The following is a 13,848-nucleotide window of genomic DNA, read 5'->3' on the forward strand; positions in this document are numbered from 1 at the left end:
AGTAGGATATATACAGGACTAATCTATAACTAATTATTGAAATAATACGTGATCATTTTTCAATTTTAAATTTTAATAAACTATTATATTCTATAATTTATTCATATCATTAAAAACTTTAAATAAAAAAAAATCAGAAATAAGATTGTCTGACCCAAGAATTATTAGAGATCAAATTGTCACTTTCTTTAACACCCTGGACAAACTTTCACTCTACTTATTAGTGTCCTTTATTCTTAAAACTTATAGACCTTAGATTATATATCAATAATATTTGAGAAATAATAAAAAAATTAATCTAAATAGCTTAAAAATAATTTATTTAATATTTACTAATTACCGCTAAAATAATAAAACAATTTTTAATATAACAAATATATAATTATAATTTATTATATACATAAAATTGGATGTCTAACCTCATCGAATAGTTATAAACAAAATAAGAACATAAAATATCATAGTAATTATACAATAACACAAAATATATACAAGTCATATGTAGTCGAACCTGCCAAATTGATGTGTTTGAAAAGTGGAAAAAAAAATGTTATTTCTTTTAAGTTTTAAGTAAAAATATATGTTATTCGTATTTAAAAATCTGTCTTATTGGATAGTAAAATCCGTAATATTTGTGAGTAAAAATAAAATTGTTATTACTTATTAGAGGATCAAAATATTTGTTATTTCAGTTTTAGTAATTTTATTGGATTAAATAATTTAATTTTAATACAATATTAGTAAAAAAACAGAAAAAATAATTATTAGATCAGAAAAAATAATTATATTTAACATTAAATATATGAATAATCATAAAAAAAAAACAGATATAAGTAAACGACTAGGTAAATTAATTTATATAATTAAGTATATCAAAATTAAACTCTCTCACTAAATCACTTAGTTTTATTTTCAGTAGTCCACGTGACCCTCACATGCTTCGTTACCTCTACTACTTTAATAAGCGTGTGATTGCAACTTGCAGTGTTTTTGCAGTTATGCTACCGAGTAAGGCTGCACGGTTGAGCAATCGACTTGTATGAATCTTCCATATCCTTGTCAAACAAGCCAGCACAACAGTTCCATGAAGCTTCCATGTCATTTTTCTCGGAATATTTTATTACACCATTTTCTAGTAACCAAAAGTCAAATAAAGAACCTTAATGTAAACGCATAAATGTCTGAGGAATAATATTATTAATCTCCATTCAAACAGAACTGCTGTGAAGCGCACCCCATTTTTGGGTAGCAAAATCATGTTTTTTCTCTTAGGTTTCTTGTTAGTTGTCTAGTAAAACACTTCAAAAACCAGCCAAATACTTAAGCCGCCATAGGCGCCAGCTAAAAATTACGCGGAGAATTGTCCATGTAGTGGAAAGTGTGAGAAACTTCTTTCTTCTTATGCACGTAAGTCTAATATGAAAAGGAACAGCAGTACAGCACAATGTGGTGAAGCTACATATATAAATGAAAATATATAATATATAATATGTAGCTTGCATTCACAAGCAGTAAAAGAAAATTCTGTTATATAACTTCCCATGGCTGAAATTTTTAAATATGGGGGCATGAAGCATTGTGAATTGCAAATTATTGTGAATTTGGTGATTTTACTTAAATATGAAAGAATAATTTGAAAAATTAGAAAATACTAGTATGTTTTGTTAAATTATTTCTTAATAAAGTTTGACTGGAATGAGCGTGATAATTGGTCGTGGGTATGACGACTGTATATTTCTGAGAAGTACAAGTTCTTGATTTGACTCCGTCTTCATAATGCTATTCCAACGGCAAAGTTTTGTTTGGATCGTGGCTTAACTTTATCTAGCAATTGTCATCGGTGTCAGAATGGTTCTGAATCCATTTTTCATTGTCTTCGGGAGACCCCTAATGCCAAGAAAGTCTGGAACCTTTTAGGCATGTATTCAGATAACTCGGATTTACATGATTGGCTCTACAGAAGTGCAAGGAGTGGAGATGTTTTTCTTTTCGTTTCGACCATTTGGTGGATTTGAAGAAGCAAGAATCATGCCTTATTTAATATAGATGACTCTTGGAGTGCTAGTAAAGTGGTGAGTTTGATTCGTAGTTCAGTAAGGGAATTCCACACTATTTTTGCTTTGCATCAATTTTTGTCTCCTCCTTCGCTTTGTTTGCATTGGGTTTCACTTCCAGTTCATTCTGAGATGCTAGTTGTTTTGCTCCTTTTGGCTATACTGATTTTGGTATCATTTACAATTCTAATGGATGTTGGTTGAAAAATTGCACTAGAAAAGTCGAAGTGTGCAGTGTTCTTTTTGCTGAATTGTATGCGATTTGGAGAAGTTTACTTCTAGTTTGGAATAGTGGGTTTCGTAAGGTTATTTGTGAAACAGACTGTTTAGAAGCTCTTTTCTTGGTAAACCAAAGAATAGTTGGTAAGGATATTCTGAAATAGAATTTGGTAAAGCATATACAAGAGGTTATAAATTGGAATTAGAAAGTCTCTATTCTTTTAATTCAGAGGAATGTAAATAGTGTTGCAGATTGTATGGCTAAATCAGCTGCTTCTAGCACAGACATTCATTCGAATTGGAGTCAACCATAGAGTGAGCTCAATTAATTTAGATATAAAACTAATAGATTTAGATATGAATCTAGCTAATTAATTTGATTTTATTTCTGTTTTTTTTTTTCTGTTTAGTCACAAAAAAAATTATTTCTTAACAATAATATTAATTATTTGTTAACTATATTGATCAGAATTAATATTTAAAAAAAGATTTACACATCTAACTTAACAATATATTCTTTTATTCTTAATAATATGACGAACCATTTTTTTTCTCTTTTTACTATTTTCTTTTTTACTAGTTTTCTTCTTCAAAAATAAAAATGATCATCAAATTTAGGGGTGAGCATGGGTAGCGGGTACCCGATTATCCATTCGAACCTGAACCAAACCAATTAAATTGGTTCTGGAACCAACGGGTATTAGTTCGGGTATTGGTTCTGAGGGTATAGAACTCGAACCAACCCGTGAACCCGATCATATATTAATTAAATAAAAAAATAAAAATATATATATATATATATATATATATGACTTTTTCATTAGACAAAGATTATTCACTATTAATATGTTTGGATTTTAATGAGTTTAATTTTTAATGATTTGGTGTTTAACATGTTTGGATTATTTCTATTGATATTACATGTTTATTGTACTTGTTGAATTTTTAAAATAAAAATTTGATTTTTTTTATGAATTTCAAAGTCATCGGGTACCCAATTATTCCGAACCGAACCAATCTGTTCTTAATCGGTTTAGTTTGATTCGGGTACATGTACAAAAAAATACAAATCCAAACCAAACCGAACCAATTATATTTTAATCAGTTCGATTCTAATTTTATCATGAATCCGAACCAAACCGACCCGTACTCACCACCAATCAAATTTGAGCTTGAAAACATTAGTATTTTCTTTAGAAAGAGATATACACTCTAAATTGTATTTAATATCCCGATCTCCTCTCACACATGCGAGACGAGAGGTGACGGGGGTATCGAAATAGCCCCAACGATTTCTAAGATGTGTTGTGATTAACACCGCTATCTTTTTCCCGCCCTTGAATTTTCCATCATTCACCAAAACACTCTCACCGTTTAACGTTCTTACCTATTTAGCCTAGTTACAAATCTCTCCCATAATACGCAAATCCCCAAATTTGGGAAATGCAGCCATTGCAGACCCATATTAATTAAACTAATAATAATGTTCACAAGCATCATAATGTTCCCCAACTATCATTCTTTTAAAGTAAGCTAACAAATTGCAAAATGTTTAGGATACATGGGAGTGGTACTCATCAGTTGATGAGCTTTTTTACTTGTACACATGATAACTAAACAATTGCCTTAATTTCATCAGTTCACATTTGCAAATGGTGTCCGATTTGGAGATGCTGATGGAAGTGGAATTTTGCTTTCCCATTTTGTATGGTTGGGCGTGGAACCTTCTTCTGTAATCTGAGTTCTCATCTTCTCAATGGAAGCATGGCTTGGGACCACAGTTCTTTTATAGGATGTTGGACTTGTATTCTTGTCAACCTAAGAACAGAAACAATATTCATCATAAAGAGATTGTCACATAATTTTGGATTTCGGACGTGCGAATTCTGTTAGTTATTGGCTAATTTTTTCCTGTCTCCCTAACAAGATCAACAACAATTAAATTCTTCGTTAGTTTCACATACCACGTAATCTAAAACAAGGCTTTTATCTGCTTGGACAGAGATGTTTGATATATTTTCATCATGCTTCTGTTGAACAGAGTTAAGCTGTTCCAACCACTGTTTAGTCATAGAATCAATTTCCCTCTTGGTTTCGTGGTCTAGCATTAGTGCACCTGGAAGTAAAAGTTTTTTGTTTCTCAGGCCTCAGAAAATAAAGAAATGAAAACTGAAAACCATTTACATCTGATATATTTTCAGTCAAATAATTTAGTAATTTACCATTTACATCTGTTAACAAGTTGCGAGTTCCGGCAGTATAATCTGAATCCAAAGTCAATGACGCAGACACATAGTCCTGATTTAGAGCATCATTTTTAATGATATTATCCCTGTTAAGCATCAATAGTAGTTACAAGCATTAGAACTAATCAGATTATAGTCAAATATCTTATTATAAACAAAACTAAAATATGTGATCTAAAGCTTACTTCACTGTAGATTCAATTTTTACAAGACTGTGCTTGTGGATATTGTTTAAGGACATGTGAGCACTTTCCCATTGCAGCTTGGAGCAGTCCACTTTCTTTGAGCTACAGAGCATAATTAACAATCACATAAAAATGTGTCTGATTTTTTTTTTTTACTAAATAAATAGTAAAATGAAAGCTTACCAATCCAAGAGACAATTTTCCATGCTGGACTTGATTTCATTTGCTGAGAATATCTGCTCCACAAAATGACATTTTGCATTCTCTACATATTCGCAAAGTTCCTTAGTTGCATCTTTTGAAACTTGCTGAATGTTGAACATCTCTTGCTGGAGTCTCTCGGACTGTTTTGTACTCATGACCTGCATATTTCTTGATGCCTCTGAGACCTGATACATATTTTTCGACAAGTCAGCACGCACTACTGCAGTTGACATGATATGAATTGTACATATCAAGAAGAGAAATATGAATAAAAAATGAATATGAAATTGATTGATTGACCATAGTGATTCTGTTAGAAGTCAATCTCGCCAAAATTGCTACAATTTCCTCTAAGGCTTTCTCTTCCTCTCTCACAGCATCTTCCTGTTACATGTGTTAGAAAGGAAATCAACCACGAGAGGCTAACTTAGAGATGACGAGATAAGTAACTCGGAGGCACAAAATATTTGCCTACCTTGAACTTCTTCTCAAAATTAGTTAAATGATTGGACCTCTCAATGTGAGTTTCTTCGAGAATTTCCATGACTCTTGAAGATCTCAGATGAATGTCATTAAAGAAGTTCACAGTTGCCTCAGAAACCACTCGTGCTGAAGTCAAACTTTGTTGCAATCCCTACATTGATTGATGAAATAGCATGATTAAATAATTGTTTTAAGTTCTAATATTTTTAACCAAGAAAAAATTGAAAAGTTGTAAGTAGAACGTACTTCCTCTTGTTGTTGGATAGAGAAAGCTAGTAGCTGCTTTTGCTCAGCAAGAGAATTCTGGATATTGCATATAACATCGTTGGCTTCATGAACAGCAGTACCAAGAAACTACAAAAGAGAGAAAGGGATTGAAAGTTAAAGTAAAAAGCAAAGGAACCATTAAATTTATATCCATTATTCATGAACAATCAACACCGACTGTCCAACTAAGGTGGATGTGAGCATTTGAAATAAACCAAATTTTGCTGAGTTTAGTACTTTAGTTAAATTTCCCAAATTTTGCAGAGTGAACTTTAGTTAAATATAGTCGAGTTAACCCATTTGCATAACCATGTTTTCGTATCTAACAAAACCAAGCAATATTTGCATGAGCTCTTACCTCCTCAACAGCCAATGCCTGTGATGAAACTTGAGACTGCATCTGCTCCATATCAGACGAAGCTTTCATATGTAATGTATTGGCTAGACCTTTCAAGGTCTCTACTCCTGAAGTATAAATCTCAGTCATTTTCTTGATCCTTGATTCTAGAGATTGTGTAGCCTGATGAAAGATTGCTGCTAGTTAAAAAATGAATAGAAAATATGGCAAACATAGATTGAAATTGAAATAAGATTTCTTTTATCCATTTTTCTTACTTCACATTTACTGGTGAGGAACGAGGAGACATGATCTTCCATGCACCTCAGTTGTTTCTGCTGTTGACTAATAGACCCAGCAATGGTTGTCTGCAAGCCTTTTAGGCCCTCGTTTAGAAGAGAACCGAAATTCAATATTATCTTTTGATTTTCTGCCTCCATCCTTTCTTTTTGATCTGTGAGATTAACAAAATAAGATACCTAAGAAAAGAAAGTATATATCCTGCAAAAACCTGTATAGGTTCTATTGATCATTCTTATCCAATGCATAACAATAATTTTAAGTCTCATTTTCCTGTGAAGAAAATTTCTTATGGTGGTCGTCAAAGTTCAGAGCATAGTAAATCATACCTAATTTTGAGGAGAGTGAATCAATATGATCTGATGCGATCTGCAGATCAGTACACATTTCCTTCGCACGCCCGACTAAGGCATTTTCTGTTGGAGATAAAATAAAGCAAATCATATATACTGAACAAAAACAGCACAAATGTGCCAGCATGCGACAATTGATAATAAACCTGATTTCAGTAGCTTGGAAATTGTATGTTCCTTCTCCTTCAATGTTGAAACTACCAGCCTGTAGTTCTCTTGGAGATCTCGCAAGGTGTTGCTAGTTTTTTCTAATTTTTCCTGAAGCAGTTGTTTAATTTGAGATAAGATACTCTTAATCTGAAACTTTTAAGTGATTAGCAATAGAGAAAAAAGGTTTTGCCTCCACGCACCTTGCAATCCTTCAGTTCACATTCCAAATCTAGTTTCTGTTCTTGCTTTGTTAGATAGAGCTCACGGAACTTGTCAACTTCCTGAAATTGAAATTAATTATTGACAAGATTTGGGGACAGAATAGAAAAATGTCAACCTGATATACTCCAGGGAATACCTTTTGACTAAGGCTGAGGTCATTCTCTAATTGCTCTATCCTCTCATCTTTTGCCTGAATAGATAACAAGCCAATATTAGATTGCGGAAACTGAAATAGGTAATATCACAAGATACAGAACATCCTTAATCTTATTATTTGAGCTTTCTGCTAAAAACTTGGGAGTGTAGACATCCTTAATCTTGCTATTCTTATCAGAGAATGATGTAAATAAAATTAAGACGAAACCTATTGTAACATTAGGCAGATATGTAGATATTGAAAACAAGTATGCTTGACCTTCTTTTCAGCTTCTTCCTTGGCAAATCTTTCGTGAGAAATGTATACACCATTCTTTTCCCTAGCAGCCCGCACATCTGCATTCATTTTGGAAAAAAGGTTTGATACAAGATTCTCCCTATATTCCAAAACTTAAGATGATAATGTTGAATGTACCTTCTTTCATTCTCTCAATTTCCATATACAAGTCCTTCAACAAAACAGCCTTTGAAACTTTTTGGTTTGCCTGTTAAAAGAATAAGCAGTGACATTCACCACAAAGCAAATTAAAATGATAAAGTAAATTTAAAAAAAAGAAGATAATAACTGCATTTAATAACTGACCTCAGGCTTATTCTTGATGTTTTTGGCACGACTAGCATAATCTAGTGTACTTAATGTTTCTTCCAAACAATAAGTAGATGGTGAAATGGTAGCAATTATGCATGTTTTTGTTTTACCCCCTAAGGAATCTCTCAAAATCCTAGTAAGCTTACTGTCCCTGAAACAATAAACAACACCAAGTGGCATGCATAATATAAGATACATGTCTTTCAAATTCTGAACAGCACAGGAACATGGTGTTATGGTGAACCTGTAAGGCACATGGGGAGAATGTTCCACAAGTGCATTTATGACACGTCCGAGGGTGAGTAAGCTTTTGTTTATCTCCCCTGCTTCTCTAGCACGTCCCTGCAAATTTTGTCACACAGCATTGAAGATATGCTGATATTTAATGCTTCAATAATATTAACATTCAGTTGCATACTTGAGAAACAAGTATAGTCCTCATATTTTGATAGACAAAGAGAAACAAGCTATAGTTGGAGAAGGTAATCCACTGCTGATATATCTGGAAAAGTTAACTTAGTGACAAATATGAGCCATATTTTGATCATTTTCTCTTACCACGTTGTTCTATATCTATCTCATTTATAAAAAGACAAATTGCAATTACATAATACCATGCAGCACTAATCACAAAAAGCTGAGATGATAAAGGAGCCATATTTTGATCATTTTCTCTTACCACGTTGTTCTATATCTATCTCATTTATAAAAAGACAAATTGCAATTACATAATACCATGCAGCACTAATCACAAAAAGCTGAGATGATAAAGGAGGAAGCTCTTCATTACCCCACGTTGCTCTATATCTATCTCATTTATAAAAAGACAAATTGCAATTACATATTACCATGCAGCACTAATCACAAAAAGGTGAGATAAAGGAGGAAGCTCTTCATTACCTCACGTGCTCCTGACCGCAATATGTTTTCTGATCCCGCCAAATCAACAAGATTAAGCTTGCCACATTTAATTAACTCCTCATCACCAATTACTGTTTCTTTCACATAGACAGTAATAGTGAACACTGAATGGGAACGGCTGCAACAAAATAATATTCATTAAAAGATATTTGAATAACAAGAAATGTAACAAATTTAGTTGAAGGAAACCAGGTCTACCTGCTTCTCTTATTAAGCAGCGTCTCTGCAGTGCGCCTTTTCGATGCTCCACGTTCCAACAGGGTATAAATTTCATTTACACTGTAAACTGATTCTTCTTCAAGGCCTCTCACGAACACACAACCCTTTCCATCTTCCATAAGGTTTATAGGCTTCTTCTGTTTTTCTTCCATGGGCTTAGAATTCTCATCTGGGGACAACAAATCAGTTATTTCCTCATTATAAAGTTCAAGGAAAGTCACTTTCATGCTGTAGTCAGCATTTTGTGCCTCCAAAATGTCAAAAATCTGGCGAACTGCTCGTGGAATAACACCAGCCTCAGCAGGCAAATCACCACCCTAAACAAATTAATCATGTCATTAGATAATTTCTTTGATAAAAAAGAAAAACACTACACCATTTTAACTAGCATCAGGAAATTAGGGCAGTGGCACATAGTGTATTGTATACCTTAGTTCTCATCCCACCCTCCATTGTATAAGTTTTACCAGTCCCAGTTTGGCCATAAGCAAAGACAGTGCAATTGAATCCATCAAGAACTTCATTGACAATTGGTGCAATTGCTTGGTCATAGATTGATCTTTGCTGTGCTTTAGGTCCAAAAACCTTGCCAAATAAACAGGAAGTCGAAATGTTAACCAAAGAATGATCACACTATGCTACAACTAAGAAATTCACATCAAAGTAAGATAGTTAAAATAGAAGCAAAGCAAGTATTGCATACCTTGTCAAAGGTGAATACTCTATCTATTTGCTTGTTTGCTAGAGTCTGCATAACAGTAACTTCCCTTTTGTTTTCATTACATGTCACCACTTTAGGAACATTCGACTTCTGTTCATCATCGCTTAATGGCCTGAATAAATTAAAATAAATAAAACAACAATCCAAGAGCATGTTAGCTAAGCCATAATTTGGAGAAATACAACATTTCTTGTCTCAATGATAACATCTATTAACCCTAAAAAATGCTAATCCAAAGTAAACCAAACATAACATTCAGAGAGATCCATGGCTAGTTAACAATCAATAAAAGACATACAAATCTGCAATACAAAATTCAAAATTCAAAATTCTTACTATACACCACAGATAAAACACAGTACACGAAGCTTGGATCATAAAACTAATGCTAGTTGCTAGGTTGCCAGGTCCAAAATCTAACACAATATAATACATATATGAAGAAAAAAATCTCAAAATTGCGAAGCACAAGGTAAAATTCATGAAGAAGAAGAAGACGAGGACCTGCAGCGAAGTAAAACTTGGACGTTAGTCTCGCTATCTTTTTCGTGACGGTGGTTCTTATTAGAGTTCCGATCCGAGCCTCTTGAATCAGGTCGACGTCGTTCTGGTCGAGGCGTTAGAAACGGAGACGGTGACGCCGTCATCCCTGATCCAACTTTCTTGCTGCACTGATCTGGCGTTATTGGCATCATTTTCTTTTAACCTTGAAAAATCAAACCCAAAACAGACATTAGAATTAAAAAAAAAAACACTTGTTGCCATGTGATTTTATTTTTTTAAACTACCAAAGTAACGTTAAAGTGCAAAACGTGAGAGGATAATATACCTTGTGGTGGTGAGTCTGAGCTGAGGGGAGAAGCAGATTAAATCCGAGAATCTGAGGAAAGAGATCCTTTTCGAGTTGTTTGCTTTTCGGTGATTTTTCCTTTCTTCCCCTTCGCGTTCTTATTGTTGTGAGAGAGTGATGAAGAGAAATTCAAATTGAAAAGAGAAGGTGAAGTAGCAACGGCTATTTGAGAGTATATAGTGTTGTACTGTAGCATAGATTGGGATAGCCGTTGAGCGAGTTCCAACCACTAGAGCCACGGCAAACCCAATATTTAAAGTTTAAACTTCGCCTTTTTTAATTTTTCATTTAAATAAATTTGGACAAGCTCCAATATAGTGTCTACTTTCTACGGAAAAAAGTTTGAATTGTAGGTGACAATCTAATTTTGGATTTAATAATGTTACATGAATTTTTTAACAACCAACATGTATGTCAGTCCCATCTCACATGTTTTTCATGGGATAGATATTAAATATTAAATATCTAAGAATGTATTAGAAATTTATGGAATTATTTTCTTTGATTTATAATGTAAAAAATAGGTTAAGTATACTGTTTTAGTTGTCAGAGTGAATGTAAAAATTGAAATCGTCTTTTTTTTTTTTTTTTTTGGTTTTGAAAATCGTCAATTATTTACTTTTGTTACAAATTTATTTTGCAAACACATTAGAAATTTTTGTAACAATTTTTTTATACCAACGCTATTTTTTCTTATAATGCTAAAATTAGAATTAGAATATTATAATTAATTCTTGCTGCTATTTTGATATTCCAAATTTATCATGTAGGTCATAACCCGCTAGTAAGTCATAATATTATGGTCAATCCACGGCGTAAATCACACAATATTATCGTCAATGTCACATTAAGAATTATGTTGCCATTTTATCTAAAGTGAATTCAATTCAAAAAAATTATATTGCCATTTTTATCTAGGAGTGACAACACTATTTTTAAATTCGTGAGTATTCACCACATCCTACCATTCGAAATGGATAATTATTTGTCCTCGTGCCGAACAAATTTTTAACAGGACGGATTCTTAGACGGAGTGAGACGAGGTCGAGTTTAGGTTAAATTCGTCTCTACCCGTCTTGGTATATATATAATATATATAAATATATATACTTTTAATATATAATATATGTAATATATATATAAAATAATTAGTAAAATGATTAATAATATTATATCATATTTAAATTTTTATTTTAATTTATATTACATATGTAATGATAGTTATATAAATTTTAAAATTTAATTTTATTTGTTAAATTTTAATAATGATAGGAACGGAACGAGTACCCACAAAAGCGGGTTAGAATTTAACTTTTTACTATCCACAAGTAAAAACGAAGCGAATTCGATACAGATTATTATAGGATGAGACAGGATAAGGTAGGACGAAAACTCATCTCTAATTGCCTCATTGCCACTCCGATCTTCATCAATGACATCATCATCAATAACAATATCCAAAGTATTATATATCACTTTGACTATATGATTCATCAATTTGCACAAATTTAACCAAGCCTTGAGAACTAGTGCATTCCACAACATATTAAAATTCCTAGCATGTATGTATTATTCATTTATTCTAGTTGAATGCTTAGTTTCTTACCTTGAAAGTTATATGGTGCTTTCTGTGATGGCTATATGTGATCTGTAGCTAGCGTGGCTATGGGAGGCTGATATGTGATAATACTATACGTGTTGGGTCGATTGGCAAGTTGGACCACATAACTCCAGGTTTAAAAGATAGTAACTCTTCTAATGAGGACGGTAATTATAAATGTTTGTGATGTGCCTAACCTTATCATTTAGTTAAAGTGTTAAACTTGTACAAAAATAAAGGAACAGAATTTTTTAAAAAATAAATAATTTAATTATTTTAATTAGTAAAAATTTCATTTTTTTTATTCTCTGAGATGTTAAAATGATATTTTTTTCATTCTATTTATAAAATATATATTTTTTTATAACTTTTAAAAAAAATTTTCTTTAATTCATTTTAAATTTTTTGTATTAACTAACGTTAACTTTATTCATTTTTTAAGATAAAATAATTATTTTTTACAAAAATACCTTTTAACAAAAATTTTATTTTTTTGTCATTAAATTTTGTTTACTAAAATGCTTTTTAATAAATTATTTTTTATTAATTAAATTATTTGTTTCTAAGACACTCTTCAATAATTTTTTAATTATTAAATTATACTTTTACCGAAATTTTTGTTAACAATTATTTTTATATTTTATTATTAATTTTTTGATATCAATATATATTATTTTAACATCAAATAAAAAAATCTTGGTAAGATTATTTTTCGATATCAATATATATTAATTGTTATACATACCAACAGTTGTAAGATTTTTTTATTTAATGTTAAAATAATATAGAGAAAATTCCACTCCCCTCCCCTGCGAGATGTTAAAATGACACTCTCCTCCCTTCTATTTTATAAATGTACATTTTTCTCCTTTCTAACTTTTAAAAAACCTCCTCTTTAATCCATTTTAAATTTTCTGTTTTAACTAGTGTTAATTTTATCCATTTTTTAAGAAAAAATAAATTATTTTTTGAAAAAATATCCATTAACAAAAATTTTATTTTTTATCATTAAATTTTTCTTACCAAAATACTCTTTAATAAATTATTCTTTTATTGATTAAATTGTATTTTTACAAAAATATTTTCAAAAAATTTAATAATTAAATTATTTTTTTCTAAGATACCTATCCTTTAATAATTTTTTAATTATTAAATTATGATTTTACTAAAATTTTTGTTAACAATTATTTTTATATTTATTATTAATTTTATATCAATATATATTATTTTAATATTAAATAAAAAAATCTTACCACCGTTAATACGTATAACAATTAATATATATTGATATTGAAAAATAATCTTACTAAAATTTTTTATTTAATGTTAAAATAATATATATAGATATCTAAAAATTAATAGTAAAATATAAAAAAAATTGTTAACAAAAATTTTGGTAAAATTATAATTTAATAATTAAAAAATTATTGAAGGGTATTTTAGAAAAAAAATATATAATTATTAAAATTTTTTAAAAATACAATTTAATTAATAAAAGAATAATTTAGTAAAGGATATTTTGGTAAGCAAAATTTAATGATAAAAAATAAAATTTTTGCTAATAGGTATTTTTTTTAAAAAAAATTTCTTAAAAAATGAATAAAGTTAACATTAGTTAACACAAAAAGTTTAAAATGGATTAAAGAGGAAGTTTTTTAAAAGTTAGAAGGGAGGGAAATGTACATTTATAAAATAGAGGAGAGGGGAGTGTCATTTTAGCATTTCGTAGGGAAGATGAGTGGAATTTTTTCAATAATATATATTGATATTGA

The 13,848-nt window shown here is 30.8% G+C and overlaps 1 protein-coding gene across 2 annotated transcripts; it reads right to left on the bottom strand.

Annotated features, from left to right (window-relative positions):
- Positions 1-3,708: 3,708 nt before the first annotated feature.
- Positions 3,709-10,704, bottom strand: LOC107625198 (ATP binding microtubule motor family protein). Of its 2 annotated transcripts, XR_015905246.1 has the most exons (25): positions 10,456-10,692; positions 10,131-10,332; positions 9,609-9,738; positions 9,335-9,490; positions 8,885-9,222; positions 8,666-8,804; positions 8,010-8,107; positions 7,760-7,916; positions 7,592-7,661; positions 7,436-7,512; positions 7,157-7,210; positions 6,999-7,079; positions 6,795-6,906; positions 6,625-6,711; positions 6,274-6,449; positions 6,017-6,178; positions 5,638-5,745; positions 5,384-5,542; positions 5,209-5,292; positions 4,888-5,093; positions 4,705-4,806; positions 4,496-4,605; positions 4,238-4,389; positions 3,824-4,091; positions 3,709-3,776 (listed from the first exon to the last, which is right to left on the bottom strand). XR_015905246.1 is itself a non-coding variant. In XM_016327776.3 (24 exons), exons 2-24 carry the CDS (start codon positions 10,319-10,321, stop codon positions 3,909-3,911), a joined length of 3,132 nt encoding a protein of 1,043 aa, XP_016183262.1. In that variant the 5' UTR covers positions 10,322-10,332; positions 10,456-10,704; the 3' UTR covers positions 3,709-3,908. The 2 variants fall into 2 exon arrangements, 1 of the variants encoding a protein (XP_016183262.1); XM_016327776.3 differs by having other exon boundaries at positions 3,709-4,091; positions 10,456-10,704.
- Positions 10,705-13,848: the final 3,144 nt, after the last annotated feature.

Source organism: Arachis ipaensis, chromosome B2, assembly GCF_059453495.1.
Source record: "Arachis ipaensis isolate K30076 ecotype BB chromosome B2, ASM5945349v1, whole genome shotgun sequence".
Taxonomy (NCBI): domain Eukaryota; kingdom Viridiplantae; phylum Streptophyta; class Magnoliopsida; order Fabales; family Fabaceae; genus Arachis; species Arachis ipaensis.